Source organism: Tursiops truncatus, chromosome 15 (genome assembly GCF_011762595.2).
Source record: "Tursiops truncatus isolate mTurTru1 chromosome 15, mTurTru1.mat.Y, whole genome shotgun sequence".
Classification (NCBI taxonomy): Eukaryota; Metazoa; Chordata; class Mammalia; order Artiodactyla; family Delphinidae; genus Tursiops; species Tursiops truncatus.
The window spans coordinates 31,642,312-31,660,392 of NC_047048.1; the positions used below are offsets into that span (position 1 = coordinate 31,642,312).

Below are 18,081 nucleotides of genomic sequence, written 5' to 3' on the forward strand. Positions count from 1 at the left end.
CCTTAGCGACAAGTTAAAACCAGGAGGCCAGCCTGCCCTGCGGAGGACAAAGGCTTGGGGCCACAAGATCCAGGTTCAAGTTCTGCCTTTGCAATGTCCTTGCTCAATGACGCAGGGTAATCTCTCTGAGCCTCATTTTCCTTGTTTTTACGTAAAATGGTTTCGTTCTGTCTGAGCTCTGCCTAATTCACAGATAAAGTGCATGAAAGGAAACCAGATACATTTTAAAGCCATCTACAGATAGTGGAGATTATGATACAAGGGTTCTTATATAGAATCTCACAAGCTAACCTTTCACTCCTGCCCAGACTTTTGGTCTGCAGAGGCAACCGAAAGATCCTATTCCAATAGAATCACGTGTAGCTCTAGCAATCGAGTCACAGATGCTTCTGGAGTCAAGATCTATCTCATTTATGAGTTACAGATGTAGTTGCAATTGCTATATTTGAACGTGAGGTTATGCTGGAGTCAAATGAATAAGTAAGCGCCTGTTGAATGGGAAACATGAGCCCGTGTTTGTTAAAGTGCTTTGTCAACTCTACTGAGAAATGTAAATACTACTTATTATTAACATCTTCTAAATCCGGGTGCAGCTAGCTGGATGTGAAAGAAATATGATAGGGCCATGTTGGTACCCTACCCCAGGGTTTTAACAATCAAGTGATTTTCTTATAGGGACATCGGAAGAACACTGTAATTAGCTTCACTCCATAGAGTTCACTCTATATATTTTAATTCAGAGTCTTTATGCTCCTGGGACCTTTTATTCTTACTTTAGCATCACCTCCCCATGCCTCCTGTCCCACAGATAGCTGGAGGGAATCCCTGTGAGGCAGAAAGATGAATAAAATGGGCTCAGTCCTCAGATGAGGTTCGTTCCCAGTGTGGTGTAGGCCTCCTAGACAGCCTCAATGCAGCACGAAGGTGCAAAGGTTTGAGTCCCCACCACAAGGGGACATGCTACAGAGTATGCATTCAAAACAGGATACCTCACTAGGGATCAGAATGCACGCCCGCAGTCTCTGCAATGCCACTGGGGCTACAGTGCCCTCCTAATAATATCTAAGATAGAGTCTGGAAGGGGTTTGGGAATTTCACTCATTCAAGTCACACGCCTCCCACACAGTGTACAAACAGGGTCCCACACCATGGCCCTATGGTTCTTACAGTCTGCTATTTGGAGAGTGATGGTTTAGCTAGGAAATGCTCCCCTTTCCTCTCCTGTGGTCATGACCTCAGCGGCTCATTTCCTCTTAGTGAAGGCACTCACTAAGGAATATTCCTCTATCACTACAGTAGCTTTCTCTGGTCTAATCTAGGCAATGGCTTATATAACTGTAGACCATGGGGTGACCAGGCTTTAGTCTAAAAGCTTCCCAAGATATATTAGTCAGAGGGATGGTAACAGTCCCATAACTCAAAACCTCTAAGGAAGATAGGGTAGAAATAGAAGAAATGCTCCAAGAGGAAGCGCAGGGAGTTATCCCACCCCGACTCTCCTGCTGCTTGCCTCCTTAGCTTGGATTTGAAATGATTATCTTCGTAAATCACCTTTTCCAGTCTCATGATTCTTTTCCTCAGAAGTAGGAGGGAAAGCCTCTTCTGGGCTCTTTGGCTTCTAGATGGGAAGCCGCAGAGTTTGCTGCTGTACACGGATGCCTGTCCCGCGTCTGAACTGTGTGGATGTAAGTAGGCATATACACCCGAAAGCTGCAGAAGCTATGAGAAGCAGATCACATCCATGACAACTCAGATGGTACCACCCTTGCTATGCCTTCTCAATACCATTCTCACAACCTCTTCCTTTTACGAACGCAAACAGCACAGGTTTGAGGTAAGAACCCTTATTCTGGATTCATCGGAGCTGAGTACCAGCCTCTGTCTGGGAGTCGAGAAGACACAGTAAGTCCTGCTTTTGGTTACACAGTCCCTCCACTCCAGAATGTCTCCTCCAACAAAAGACGCATGGCCACACTCTCTTCAATGCCAAGGCCAAAGCCAAGGCCACCCTCCTTTTAGAAAGTCTGTTTCACCTTCTATGTGTCCCAACTACAGCTCTACCAAAATCTCCCATCATGCCTTGAAATCAACATGACATCCCAGATGCGGTTTAATCCCTGGGGGACCACAATGAACATTCTGTGTTTGTATCCCCCCGTGAGATCTTCAGTACACTTGCAGAGAAGCAAGGCTGCAGAGCAGGTAAGAATTCCTCAGGGTCAGAATTCCTAGAATCAAATTCTGCTTGTGCACTTCCCCTGCTGTAACCTCAGAATGTTTCTCTCCTCTCTGAGCCAGTTTCTCCGTCCATGAATGGAGATAATGATGGTGCAGACTGGTTGTATAAGGCTGTAGTGAGGTTGAAATGAGGGTTGAGGGTCACCGGTTACTGAGAACCCAAACAAGCATCAGTTATTGATGTTGTTAAGACTATTGAGAGGATTGCAGCTCCTGCCCTCTCTCTATTCTATGTGAGGTCCCTCCAGTAAAGCCCCTGGGATACATGTGTCAGAACTGCCCCTGAACTGAGTGGTCCTTCTGAAGCCCTGTGTACCAGCACCCTCCACGTCCCATGTAAGCAGTTCAAAGATTTTAAGAGGTTAACGAACAGGATGAGAAGGAGATAGACTCTGGGCCCTGTACCCCAGGGATGTCCTTCTAGAACACGCACACACACACACACACACAGTCAGAGGCAAGATTAAAACATAAAGTCAAGACACACTACCAATGTCCAGGCTGCCCGTCACAATATTTTCATTCCAGGTGGTCTCTAAGAGACCAGTTCTTGGGGCACACACACTCTTTCAATATTCATTTGAGCAAAATGAATGAAAACACGGCTCTCTAACGTTACTCTCCATAGAATTATAACAAGAGCCACAAATGCTGTGACCGCCTGGAGGGGTGGGATAGGGAGGGTGGGAGGGAGGGAGGCGCAAGAGGGAACAGATATGGGAACATACGTATGTGTATAACTGATTCACTTTGTTATACAGCAGATACTAACACACCATTGTAAAGCAATTATACCCCAATAAAGATGTTAAAAAAAAAAAGAGCCACAAATGCGAGCCACAGAGGACACTGTAAGTTTCATAGTAGCCACATTAAAAAAAAAAGTAAAAAGAAAACAGGTGCCACTAATTTTTTATATTTTAATTTGACCCGACAGATTAAAAACACTTTAAAACACATTTAACGTGTCATCAACATAAAGATGATGAGTGAAGTACCTTACATCGTGTTCGTACCAGGTTCTGGAAATCTAGTGTGTATCTGGACTAGCCACATTCCAAGGGCTCCATGGCCACGTGGTAATCGGCCACCATGTTGCAGAGGAGGACTCCAGAAAAACCTACTGAATGTCCTCCACCCACTGAAAGGCAGAAGATTCCTGACTGATCAGCTCAATGTTTCCTAGAGTGTGAGCTGAGGCCTTCTCTATTAGAATGGCCTGGGGCGGGGGGGGGACTCGTAAGAATGCAGGTTGTCAGGCTCCCTCTCCAGACCTAGGAATCAGAATCTCTGGGGCAGGCAGAGGGGAGGATGGAGTGGATTCTGCATTTGGTTTCTTTTTTCAGTTTCAATATTTTTTATTGAAGTACAGTTGATTTACAATGTTGTATTAATTTCTGCTGTACAGCAAAGTGATTCAGTTACCTATATATATATATATATATATATATATATTTATACATTCTTTTTTTATATTCTTTCACATTATGGTTTATCATAGGATATCGAACATTGTTCTCTGTGCTACACAGTGGGACCTTGTCGCTTATGCATTTGTAATAAATTCTGCAGGTGGTCGCCACCCACTCTGACATGGGATAACCACTATTCTATATTTTTTAAATTCTGCCCTGATTAGCCCTCCCTTACTCAGGCTAATTCAGAGCTCTCTGGATATCGTTAATGTTCATAAGTAAACTGATAAAGACATTTCATTTTTAGAAGGTATAATTATTGCATGCAACAAGCTTTGAACTATGCCTAGTACACAGTAAGAGCTCAATAAATGCTATGATTATTTTTACTAAGTTCCTTTGCCTATATGTTCCCTTATCACTCTGTGCTTCCCCTATTAGAACACACATCACATTTTATTGGAAACAGACCAATTAACTACCAATCGATTTGCTGCATGACAACTCTGCTGAATAATGAAATCACTGAAACGGAAGGAAGACCATTAGACGAAATTTGCTGAAGGATCAATTAGAGGAATGGCCAATTTGGAAATTTCTTCTAAATATTATCTGAGGTCTTAGTACGACTGCATGGGTGTGCAAGTGTGTGCGTGTGCAGGTTGGGGGGGATAAAGAGATGGAGGGGGCTGGTGACACCCCCCCCCCCACTGTGCCCCTGAACTTGCCAAACAATGCCTCTAATAAAAGCGTATAGCAACCCATGTCACGGGGACTGGTTTCAACAGCATTTGCAGATGTGTTTTTATGGCCCAGGCTTCTGTATCCAGTACTCGTAAGGGACTGGGAGTCTCTCCGCAGGCTGGCTTCCCATCGCCACGAATGGTACCTGCCATGGTGGAGGGGCGAGACTGGCTGCTGGACGGAGACGCAGCCTCACCTGCCCCCCAGAGACACACACATGCGCACACGCTCCCTTGGGCCAGGGGCAGCTGGCAGCCAGAACAATGAAGTCAAAGTGTCTGGTAGTTTTCAGGGCATGGGTTATCTGTTGATTTTTCACCACTGATTTTCAGCAAAGGAGGGAATTTTGGAGAATAGCACTAGAACACCCTTGGCTTGTGTGACCCTCTGTCTCCCTGGATATGCAGAATTCTCCCTTCACCACTCTGTTCTGCCCCCAGACCCACGCCCAGCATGTCAAGTGCTCAGCACACACGAGCTGCATGAAGGAGACGGGCCAAGTCAAACAAACTCCTACTGGAACAACTGTTTAGAGAATCGTTTAGTTCCCTTGGGGTCCCTCCAGATTTTAACAACGATGCCCATTCCCAACTCACAAATACTAGTTTTCTAGGAGCAAGATAGCACAGCCGAAGAATGCAGGAGAATTCCATCTGGAGGCAAAGGTCAATGTTCCAAGGTCAAGATGAAAGGAGTAATTGGGGGCAGTGTGGTCTCAGGGAAAAAGCAGTGGGACCAGATAGACTCCTGTGTGACCATGGCCAAGTTACCAAACCCCTCTGGGCCTGAGCGTTTTGTTCTTTTTTAATTTGCAAAGCAAGGATAGTAGTAACCTCTACCTCACTGAGCTACTGTAATAAATTATATATGCATGTATATATACATACATACATATATACATAAATGCATGTGTATATATGTATATACTGTATATAATTTATCATACTTGTAAGTACACAGAATTTGCTCAATAAATGACGGCAAGTTATGACTACACCCTGGGGAATTCAGTAAAGCCCATATGAGGGACAGTTACTGCAGGGATGAAAGGCTTGCTTTCCCTGCTAACAAAAAGCCTTAGCTCTCCAGGGAAATGACCAATACACCCTGGGGGCAGGAGGGACGTGTGGGCATTTAACACAAACTGGTCCTTGCGAGTTTCTAATCTGCCAGCATATCCTGTTTGTTCTCTTGTCAAAATACAGCCAAGGAACCACTTCTCAGCTCTTCTACAGCCATTGTCCTAACCCAGGCCATTGTAACACCTCCCTGGGCTGCCCCAAGGGACTCCCTTTCTTCTGCTCTTGCCATATTGAAATCCACAAAGCAGTCCAACTCATCATTAAAAAAAGTAAGACAAACCACAGCCGACCCTCCAACGCCTTCCTACCACACTTAAAATCTCAAATGGTTTCTGTAGCCTCCAAGTTCTAATTTGTTTGGACCCCTGGCTATCTTCCTGGTATTATCTCTAAAATCCTCCCTTTTACTCACATGCTCTGGGCACACTGTGCCTGAACACCTTAAGCATACCTCAACCACAGGGCATTTGCACTTGCTGCTGCTTCAGCCTGAAATGCTTTCAATTCCACAATTACTCACCTGGCTCACACCCTGGCTTGATTCGTGTCCCGGCTCAAGTGTCACCCTCTCAGAGAGGCCACCTCTGATCAATGAATATAAAAGTAGCATCGCAACTTACTTTCTACCCCCACCCTTGCTTTTTGATTCATTATAGCTACTGTATAACTTTACATGCAATTATATTATATGCTCATGTATGTTTGGGGTCTGGTCTGCACTAGGATGGAGGCTTTTTGAAGGATGGAGGCTCTCTGAAGGAAGGGCTTCTCTTAACTTATTTAATGCTATGTCTCGAAAGCCTAGGAGAGTTGCTGATGCACAGTGATGACCCAAAACATATGAATTAACTGAAATGAATTTCCAGCTGTTCTATCAAAATAAGTCATGTGCTTTTCAACCTCCATTCTTGTACAAGACCCACATTCTACTCCAACTACAATCCCTGGCCAGTCCTGGAAAACCTCCAGTGAATCACAGCAGCAGGGAGACCTCAGGTCGAAGAGAAGGGAAAATCACCTTGCCCTTTTCACCATCTCCTGCAGAATCCAACTCATCAAAGTTTCTTGATGTTACAGAATGAGAAGCCTTTGGTGTGGTTCAAGGTGACTGAGACAGCCACATAAACACATGTCTTTCAGGAACGAAAATCAGAATGAGACAACCAATATTGCAGTTGGAGCCACTGACAACGAAAACACATACCCTTGTAAATACAGTCTCATAAACCACACATGCTAGTGAGACATGTTTCCTCTATGTGACCAGCAAAGCAGAATCGACGTGTTGGCATCTACAAAAGACCCAAGTAAAAATAATCACTTTTCCTTTGGGAACTGAAAGAAAAATTCTTCAGGGCTTCCACTGCTCCTATCTTATGATTTGCATCTCACCTCCTCTGCCCCAAGCCACAGACAAAACTGTCCGGCCATCTCTGCCCTCATAGACAGCTGTGTAAGAATAATGCTTCTTTATAAGAATTTCAGGTATCAAACCCATCAAGCCCTCCAAACAGACTTTAAGCATCTTGTTGATCTCTTTTTCTCATTTCGATAGAGGTAAGTTGCCTTTCTGGGTCAAATACTGAAATCCAGGAGACACCAGGGTTCAATTAGACCCACCCTAAGGAGTGTTGTGTATACTGAGGGGAGAGCTCTAGACAGCTGGGCTGTTTAGGGTGTGGGTGCCCTGGGTTTTTTCCAGTATGTGGGAAATAAGAAAGACTTCATTGAAACCATGAGTCACAACCTTTGTTGACTGCGCAGTTCTGACTTTTCATTTTCATTCTATGAGGAGGGTGGTCTGGCTGGGAGATAATTCACGTTTGATTGATATGGTTGTCTCCTTTTTCATGCTTGATTCGAAATTCAGAGTTCAAATTGAACCTTATGAAGCATACAACATATTATTAATATGGCCATCAAAGCAACAGGGATATCTCTCTCAATTTGAAATTTGATCAATAGCAATTCATTAAGAATTTACGGAGCAGCCATCCTAAATTAGACAAGGTAGGTGAAAACACTCTCTCGACTCAGGCAAACTTTCATTGTCTGCAGCCTCTTTTCGAAATATTGTGTGTGGACCACTTGCTTATTACAAGGCAGGGTTTGTTAAGTCACAGGGCAAAATCAATATCTACCTCGTAGGTGGTAACTTCGCAATGTTTGATCTATGATGTCAAAATGAACCTAAGACACACTGGAACATGCATACAGATTAACAGGGAAGACAGAGGCTCTGGACCACCAGTATAACCACAAAGGATGTTCATTAACATTTTCAACCAACCTTCTTCCCCACCCTGATTTCCCCTTTAGTTGCATGCTTCGTTCTCTATAGGTTCTTCAAACGTTAAATGTCGCGTATCCCAGGAAGGTTCCCCTGCCACCCCCAGCAAAGCAACCCCCCATCTTCTACTGTTAGGCATTAGTGAATGCACCACCTCTCACAAGGAGAAACAGAGATATGTGAGGCTAAAGGCTGGAAGGAAAACAGCCGAGTTTTCAAGAAAGGAGTAAGCTGGCGCTTTAAAATATGAACACGCATACCTCAGGCACTCCCAGGGGAAGACTGTAACCCATTAAAAATACTGAGTCCGACCATCAGTGAAACAGAACAGAGAGGGCTGGGGATGTGTTCCTAGCTCTCCAGGCTTCCCTGATCTCTCTCTTTTTCTCCAAAGACTGTAAGCAGGGGGTGAAGCGTTAGCAAACACGCCTTTGTTCACCGCGCGCCACTGATCACATGTGCTTGGTTAACAGATGAATGTCTATGTGTCAGGCTCCGTTTAATGTATGTTTTTGAAGGTCATGGCACACTCAATGACATGAGAATGAGCTGTCATATCCTCCCTTGTAGACTAAAAGCAACACATCGGTAAGATCTCCTAGTCATTGTTTTGGTCAGAGTTTAGGCTTCAAAGCAAAAAAAAAAAAAAAAAAATGTGTCGTTAGTTAAGGCACTCACCTATCTTGACATTTAATCAAGTAATTCCATGCTAATGGAAGTCCAAACATAACTGTTCTGAACCACATCAAAGCAAAAAGACAGGCGTTATTTTGATGGACACATCATGCAACTGTGCAATTTCCATTGGCCAATGCCCTGATTTCAAAATCAGAAGACTCTGTCTCTCTCGTGTCCTGCTACTTGTAGTATGTTTTAAAAGAAAGAACTAGAGGATCTTTAACTAATGGAATAGAGATCCCCTTCTTATAAGACAGAGATAATTATATTCCCCAATGCCTCCAGCTTTACAGATTCGTTCTTTGAGGGCCTATAATATATACCAGTCATTCCATACAGATCCCAAATAATCACATAGAAATCTGTGTGAACCCAGACATAATACGTCCGAAAACATAGAAGTCCCATGACTGTGTCCCTAAATCTCCCATTTAGTATTTCACCATAAGATTATACCATAAGATTTTATTGCGGCTTCATTCAATATAGTGTTACTTTTCTGGATCATGTATTATTAAAACTGGAATTAAAATATCCAAGTTAGCAAAATGCCTACTGTCTTTTTAGACAGCAGAGCCGAAAAGCTCCAGCTATACTCCAAAGATATGACTTTTTCTTTTTTTTTTAAACTAAACTTTCTAGCGTGACCGACTGCAGCATGTGAAGGAAAAAAAAAAAAAAAAGGATACTGGGACTTGGATGGATGCATCAAGAAGTAGCAATGTTTGTTACCTGCAGAGGTGTTACAAGAAATTTCATCTGCTGCAACGAAGACGAACTGATTTCTGGAAGAGAAGATAAAATTCACAATACTGCTCGCTCAGGGGGAAATGCTCTCTCTGCCAATTGGTTCGATGTATTCAGATGAGGGGGAGGGAAGGGTGCTGCGTTTGGATGTTGCAAGGAAATGTGCTGCTCTCTCTTGGACCTAGAGAGTTTAGGAAGATCATGAAACAGGCATGCGGGGAACCCTTCAACAAAATCATGATGATGTCAGAACATGGACCACGTATAAGCTGTTGCACTGAAGTATTAATTATGTGTTACTAAAATGTCATCATGCCAGGGTATGTTTCTACGGCTAGGGCATTTCAAACTGATCGTCTATGGATTTCTAATGCTCAAAGGAGACTACACTAAAAAAAAAAAAAAAAAAACAAAATTAGACTCCCTATTAGAAAAAGAGTATACTGCAACTAGCTAGGAAAATCATAAAATCCCAAACTCTATTATTATAGTATAATATCCAAAAAAATTTTTAAATGAAAGAAAAAGCAATGCTGTCATTTCTGAAGAGTATGTTAAATGGTGTCATGTTATGGATAATAATTTCCTCACCAAATGAGGCTTGCTACATAAAGAAGGTAAGAGAACTCATCAATTGAAATAAACCCTGTCTTGCCAAATTATTTTTAACGATGCGGTATTAAAAGGAAAATAGAAATGGAAAATGCTGTTTCACTTTGATTTAGTAAATCCAGAAAGATGATAAAACTCTCTTAAGATGTTTCCAACTGTGCTATTTCCACAATGTAATGTTCTAATTCACGGGTACTGTCTGTTTCTCTAGAAATAAGAATGTCTGCGTCAGGCAGATTACAAAAATGTCCCAATGAGATTGGCTAGGCTCTTAAATGCCGCAGAAGCAGGAGTATTGAGGCTTCTAATTCTCATTTGTTAGGTTTTACTGTGCACAGGAATCATCTGGAACCCAGATAAATGCATTTTTGCCTTTTGGTTTGATTGGTCTTGTTCCAACGTTTCTAAAAGTATCTAGTGATTGAGCATCCCTTCAAACATCTTAAGAAAGTTTTACTATTGTAAGAGGTACACCCTGGAATACAAATAGAGCTACCATTTGAAAATTCACTAGAATTTAACATTCAGCTGAAGACTCTCATCATTGCCACACCAATGAAATCTCAACAAAATTATGCATGGTCTGAGGATAGCATTTTTTATGTTTCTCGTCCACATAACAAAAGTCATAACTAAGTTCATTTATCACCTCTCTTAAAACAATGAAAGTTAGTGTTGTTGGATGTTGGCTATCTTTTTGCTCTTTTACAAACTTTTTGGGCCCCATCGTTATCTGGCATCAACTTTTCAAGGTTTGAGGAGAAGTAAAATTAGTATCCCTGAAAATGAAGCTGTTTGGGTTGAGTATCTGTTTTGACCTGCTCACCTAGGACTGACTCTAAGACACAGACAGCTCAAATTACATGTATGATATTGTCCGGTGGACCAAACAAGTACTTTGGAAGGACCTCTGTTTCTAGCATGATCAAAAGAAGAACCTACCATAACCAAGAACGGTGATCTGGTTTAGCTAAGGGGCAAGCTCTTTGGAAGAGCCATTCTCTTATCTACGAGGGGGGCCTCATTCGTGAGGTGGCCCTATCCCATCCATACTCGCTAACCCTAAACGCACTTCTCCCTTGAGTCTCTCTTCTGCATTTTCCCTAAGAAACTGTCCAGCATGCTAGACTCTGGGAAAGCCATGGGAGGCAACCAACACAGATTAAAAAACAGTGTTTGGGCTTCCCTGGTGGCGCAGTGGCTGAGAGTCCGCCTGCCGATGCGGGGGACACGGGTTCGTGCCCCGGTCCGGGAAGATCCCACATGCCGCAGAGCGGCTGGGCCCGTGAGCCACGGCCACTAAGCCTGCGCGACCGGAGCCTGTGCTCCGCAACGGGAGAGGCCACAACAGTGAGAGGCCCGCGTACCGCAAAACAACAACAACAACAACAAAACAGTGATTGGATGAAGAGAGAAAACTTGTAAAAATGCAGCCTGCAAGGATGATTATAAAGCAATGAGACCCTTTTCTTTAATTGTACCAGATTTTTAGAAACTATGATGGCTGTCCTTCATAGCACTCTTATTTTTGACATGATATACTTACTCTTTAAAAAAATGCTACACTTTCTCCAGTTCCTTCTTCTTTTTTGTTTTTGTAATCTATATATTTGGACTTTTTTCAGTGTCTTTGATTCCTGGGCAAATTTCTAAACAAAGGAGATTACTCCCATTGATGACTTACTGTCTTCAAAAGAGTTGGCTCAGGCTACCTCCAACTATCAAATCGTCTACATCAAAGTTTAGAGAGTTATCACCAACATTTTAAAGAATATACCATGGGCTCTGCAGCAGTGCCAAAAAAGGAGTATAAACATATTTGTAAAAAAGTAGTAATCCACTGGACGTATCAATTCTGTACTTTTTTTTAACCCACACAAGCAGTCCCACTACATCCAAGGAAGGTCACCCTAACGTCTTAGAAAAGTGCATTCCTATGAAGCTCATTAATTCCATGGAGTAAGCCTGTGTGATCACCCCTCCCTCTAAACTACCCTTTCATCGACTGATTATAAGTACGATTAATAGGAAATGCCTGGCAAACATAGCCTGGTAAGAGACACCCCACATGTCAGGCCAACAGAGGAATTTGGGTAGAATAAGGGGCAGGTGTGGTGTCTATGTCTCCTCTGTTAGGACACTTTTATATACAATTCTGTTTCTCTCCACTTGAAATTGAAGATAAACCATGTCTTTTAGTCTGCCCATAAAATGATATGACCCTCTCGGTGAAATTATTTACCCCAAATGACCAGAGAGAGGTATGATCAAAGAGATTAAAGACCTAGCAGAGAAGTCTGCTGTTCCCAAACTGTCAGGAAAACTTAATGATCAGAGCAACCCAGGTGTGCTCTGGACAGGGGGGTCACCTCTCAAGAGGGCAAAGGAGCCTGGCACGGGGCCTGTCCCCTTTTGCTAATCCTGCTCTTCACTGTCAACCCAGGCCTGAGGACTTAAACTTCAAATGCAGTTGGACCTTATTTTCAGCAAACTGGTTTGTGCAGTGGCTGTTGATGATTAGGTCTGGCTGAGTCATTCTCAACCTTGGCTGGACAGGGTAAACAGCTGGTGTGCTTCTAAAATTCCTAGTGACCAGTTAAATGGCAGCTCTGTAAGTGGGTCTCAGGCATCTGTAGTTTCTAAAGACCTCCAGGTGATTGTGTTATGCAGCCAAGGCTGAGAAGCGCTTGTCTAGCTGAATGGTTCTCCCCTTGGCTGCCCCTAGATTCACAGGGAGAGGTTAAAAGCAATAAAGCCGAGCCCTACTCCTGTGGGTCCTGGCATAACTGTTCCGGGACTGGATCTGGAAAGAGGTAGCTTAGAAAATGCTCGGCAGGTGCATCTTATATCAACCACAGCCGGGAAGCACTTGGGGATGGTACAAATGCAGAGTGGAAAGGGGGCTGGATCACCAAATCTCTTGCAGGTTTTGCTTCTTTTGCAGCTTCCGTTTTGCCACCCACCATGCTGGCCTCTAAGACAACCTAGCTGTGTGGTTGCTGAGGATGCCCAGGAATGGTTACTTCTAGTTTCTGAAGACCTTCTAAAAGAATGGGCTTTAAACCTCATTTCTGCAGAAGCTGGTGAAAGTGGCCATAATATCATGCTCTCTGTTTTTGCTTCCTCCTCTGTCCATCTTCTTTCACTGTCTCCAATGGATATACTCAAGTTCATCTAGGCAGGGTCTTCCCATTTTTTCCTAGTGAGTCTGCATCTAATTCTCTTTACCATTTTTTTCACCTAGAATTCCTCTCTATTTTTGACCTCTCCCTCTACTCCAGAACTTCTCAAACTTCCCTGAAGACAACTATCTACAATGTTTGTTAAAAATATAGATGCCTGGGTTTCAACCCTGACCACCCGCATCAGAATTTCCAGGAGAGAGGTCTGATCATCTGGACCCCACTCATACCTCCAGGGAGGCAATTGTGGTTTTAGGTATTTTTTTTTTTTTACCATGGAGAAATTTGAGAAATCATGCTGAGAGATCTCCTGCAAGTTCATTCTCGTTTTCATTTCAAAGCCCACCTTTCCCAGGAAGACTCTTAGATATACGGAGGCTTTGTGAGAGAAGAGAGGATTGCTAATTTAAGAAAAATAAGGAAATAGTAAATTACCGAGCACAAGAGAGAAGGCTATGTTCATCTTGACTCTTTGGAGTGTTGACACCAAAGAGCCACTACCTAAAGCTGATGGGGCGCTTATCCATGACAGGCGGTTGCCAGGTGCTGTGCATATATATTCATGCAATTTTCCTTACAATCTCTCTTATTATCCCCACGTTCATAAACGAGGAAATGGAGACACAGAAGGTTATGTAATGTGAACAAGATGTTAAGTGAAATCTGGACATTGTTGGATTGGCTCAAGACTCTAATTTTTTTTTTTGCTTAAATATAAAAATCATAATAAAATATTTTATTTTTATTATTTTTAACTAAAGTATTTACAATATTTATTTTTAAATAAGTTTGTTTACACTAAATAAATATTGTAAATAAAAATTTATAATTTATTTTTTAACTGAAGTATTTACAATAATTAGTTTCAGGTGTACAACGTAGTGATTCAATATTTTTATAGAGTAGACTCCATTTAAAGTTATTATAAAATAATGACTACATTCCCCTGTACTTTATATCCTTGTTGCTCATTTATTTTACACATAGTAGTTTGTATCTCTTCATCCCATACCCTTATCTCCCCCCTCTCCCTTTCTTCTCCTCACTTATTCTCTATATCTGTGAGTCGGTTTCTGTTTTCTTATATATATTCATTTGTTTTGTTTTTTTAGATTCCAAGACCCCAACTCTCATTCACCCTCTAAGATTCTGCTCAGGGATGCTCACAACAGAGGGTATTGAGTCAGTAATGGGTGTGGCTTCTCTGCGGAGGACTTTTCTAACATGGTCTTTCTCTCTTTTTAATATATTACCAGACTTCATGATGTTTTACGATGATTTCCAAAGACTGACCACCCAGACTGTGGATCTGACTCAGCTGGTGGTACATTTACGTGAGTCCTGTGACTTGCCATGTTATCCTTATTATCCTACTTTTCACCTTCCGTGAAATCTCATCTCTTGGCAATTTAATTTTCTTCTAAAAATCACCCACAGCTGAATCCTAAGAGTCAAATGAAAATAACAGCCAGCCAGTGCTGCTGGAAGGGGTGTGAGAAGCTAGGTATCAACAAGATACAGAGAAAATTCTGGCATAGGTTGGGGTGGAGGGAAAGGCCAGACAGGAGGTTCTCCCATCAAATAATACTGGCTTTAAGTTCTACTGTTAAAGATTCTGGTCATTTATCATTCTTTGGCCTCAATTCTTTTTTGTCACTATTGTTACACAAAACTCAGGGTTGGTGCCATTCATAGCAAGTTTCCTTTTGTATCCAATGCTGGGAATACTCAATCGAACACACACACACACACACACACACACACTGATATGTGAATAAAAACACACACACACACACACACACACACACACACACACACACACACACACTGATATGTGAATAAAACCACACACACACACACACACACACACACACACACACACACACACACACACACACACACACACACACACACACACACACTGATATGTGAATAAAACCCTCCAAGGCTATCTACTAAAAAACCCCTACAGCCTGAGAAGTGGGTCTTCTGGTCGGGCAGACGGCAGCCCCAAGATGGCAGTGGGACAAAGTCAATTTAATTCTATCTGTAGTCTCTGGGGCATCTATTAGTTATAAGACAGAGGTTCTCAAACCTGACTGCCCATTACAATCAGCAAAGATTTTTTTAAATATAACATACCAATCGCCAGGCCATTTTTAAAAATATAACATACCAATTACCAGGCCCGATCATTAAAGGACAGAATCTTTGAGAGTGGTACCCAGGCACAGGTATGCCTGAAAAGCCGCTCAGGTGATTCTAACGTGTCTGCCAGCATTGAGAACTAATTTCTCACTGTGCAAATATTCTCTGAACATATGTGCCCTGACTTCACAGGAAATAAGAGTTGTGTCTTCTGTGGTTTTTTTTTTTTTTTTTAACTTAACTTTTTTAAATTGCACTAGTGTTGATCTCCATCATGGGGAATCCAGCCTTGAGTATTTCCTGAACAGTTAAATATAACATGCAGAAAAAAGGTGCTCCTATTAAAATTCCATTTGGTGCCTTTGCTAAATTGTTTACTGGTGTTGTTCATTCACTTCTCAGATGGTTAATGAGGGCTTACAACGTGCCGGGCACCCAGCTAAGCTTAAGGAATTTGATGCCATGCTCATGGCATGTTAAATCACTGAGGAATATCTATACTGGGCTTGGCTATCTCGAAGCTCATAATCTGATTATATTTCAGTTTTATCACCTTGAAAGGGAGACCGATTTGCTTGTGATCAGTATTTTGCCGCTGTCACCCTGACTCAGTTCTAAAACTCTAGAATTGTACAAATCCCATTCAGATTCATATTTTTCCCTGCCCTGTTGTAGTTTATATATATATATATATATATGTGTGTGTGTGTGTGTGTGTGTGTTTCTGTGTGTGTGTGTGTGTATATATATATTTAGTATTCTATCATATGTACTTCAAAAGGCCATGGCCAATTGTAGAATTGAGATGAGGTATAAAGAAAGAAACAAGCAAGTGAATAAAAAGACTGACTATAGACTCCTCTGAAAGGGTCTATCCTGGTATTTTTTTATTTTAAAAGGGGACTGCATTAACACCCATTCAAAACTATTTTATTGAGCCCCAGTTCCTACTGCTAACACCGCACACATAAAAATGTTTAAGTGCAAAAGGAGTTAAGTACTGTGAATCTGTCCCCAGTGTGAATATTCCATCCAAAATCTCTGAGTTTTAGAGATTCAAATGCAAGAGCATCTCCATTTCCTGGAGACCTGGGGAGAGTCCACTTCTGTGATTTTAGTATCTCCAACATTTAATAATCTCCCCGGTTCCCACTGTACCACTTTCTCGGCTAAAGTGAAAGAGAACTGTGAGTCTGGAAGCTGGGCCTGGTCACACACAAGCTGTGTTCCAATAGAAAGATCATTTCACCTTTCTGGGCCTCAGCTTCCTCATCTGGAAAATGGGAATGAAAATAGCACCTACCCCTCTTAGATTTTTGTTTGTTTTGTGCAGATCAATGAGAACATGAATGGGAAAGCCTTCATTTGGGGGGAAAACATCATGTATTTTTCTGGCTGCATGGACTCATGAAAAATACAGGCTTCTCTCTCCCCACAAAGAGGCCTGGTGTTTGTGTTGTTAAGTCCTGGGCTTCTGGGGTTTTAGGGCAAGTGGGAGATAGTTAAGAGCCTTTCGAGGCTATAGGTCATTTTACAGGTGGGCTGGAGCCTCCAAGGACGGCAAAACCCCACCTCAGCTTTGGTTGGGCAGAAGGAGCTTCTCATGTGAATGAGTGCCTATCACGGGGTGGAAATGGGTCAGGCAAGTTCTCTGAAAAGCATACGTGTTCTCTAGGGGAAGCAGCCCTCATATGGCTGAGGGGGTCCCCGAGTTTCTGGAGGCTGGGAAGAGCAGCAGGTATCCAGGCTGAGGCTCTGGAGGGTGGAGAGGCCATGCTGAGAAGGTCTGGGTCCACTTAGGAGTTATGTGCAAAATGAAGTGAGCTGATGGTAGAAAGTTCCCTGGGGTTCCAATAACCCACCTCCACCGCAGTATTGGACTTCTCACCAAGCACAACGGGAAAAGGGCAGCACCGGCAGATTTAGTTTGACTTTTTTTAACTCTTTAAATCTAAAGCCATGTTGATTTGGGGGCTGGGTTTACACTGGGAGAACTGGTTGTTTTTCCTAAGAAGCTGATGCATCCCTGACAGCCTGAGCTCCTTCCTCCTTGGACAGAAAAGAGAAGCAATAATCCAGGAGAAAGATGAACAGAAGGACAGGCTGTTTGATCTCATGGTTCCCAGTTGCTTCTTCCTTCAACATTTTTTGGCCCAATGTATTTTTCCCCAGTTTTGAGATATGATTGACAAATTAAAATTTTTATAATCAGGTTCTACATGTTTTAAAAGTGATGATTTAATATCCACGTACATTGTGAAATGACTATGACAATCAAGCTAATTAACACATCCATCACTTCACATAGTTACCTTTCTTTGTGTGTGGTGAGGACACCTCAGTTCTACTCTCTTAGCAAATTTCGGGTCTACGTATTTTCATATTTCTAGGACGGAAGTCAAGATTGAAAAACAAAACAACACCAACAAGAAAACTTCTAGAGTCAAAAAAATTCTCCTGACTCTGAAAACCTGCCGCCACAAGAAAGGACTCATTTTGGGGCCAAGAACAAAACAAAATGCCTATAGTTTAGTGATGCTGCTGATAATAAAAATAAGGAGGATAATGATGTTGAGGATGATGATGATGATGATATCCTGAGGGCTACTCAGTATCAGTGCTATTCAAGGAGCTTTTTCTTCATGATCTCAATTAATTCTCACAACAACCCATGGAGGCAGGCATGATTCATCAGCCCCACTTTAAAGATGAGGCAGTTGAGAGTCAATTAGCCTGCCTGTACTACCGCGTGTAGTAAGTAACTTACTGAGATTGTCTCTATATGTAAATCTCTGATCACAGTCTGTTGGTGAATAAGCAAAGATTTGCCAACGCATGTGCCAATCAAAGAATAGATACAATGAGTATGAAAGACACTGCTTTACATCTTGGTCAGGCCAATGACAAGTTGGGGAAGGCACAGGTTCCCAGAATGTTAGTGGTAC

At 42.3% G+C, this 18,081-nt stretch overlaps 1 protein-coding gene across 19 annotated transcripts in view; it reads right to left on the bottom strand.

The window, feature by feature from the left end:
- RBFOX1 (RNA binding fox-1 homolog 1) overlaps positions 1 to 18,081 on the bottom strand; it is a 2,189,093-nt gene that overhangs the window by 8,780 nt on the left and 2,162,232 nt on the right. For 9 of the 19 annotated variants that reach the window (XR_012326127.1, XM_073792341.1, XM_073792338.1 and 6 more), the window contains one exon: positions 9,180 to 9,232. The exons of the other annotated variants lie outside the window; for them this stretch is intronic. Coding sequence is in view for 8 of the 9 variants with exons in the window: in XM_073792341.1 (XP_073648442.1) it covers positions 9,180 to 9,232 (53 nt within the window). In the remaining variant the exon portion in view is untranslated. The remainder of the gene's footprint in view (positions 1 to 9,179; positions 9,233 to 18,081) is intronic. 19 annotated transcript variants of the gene reach the window in all.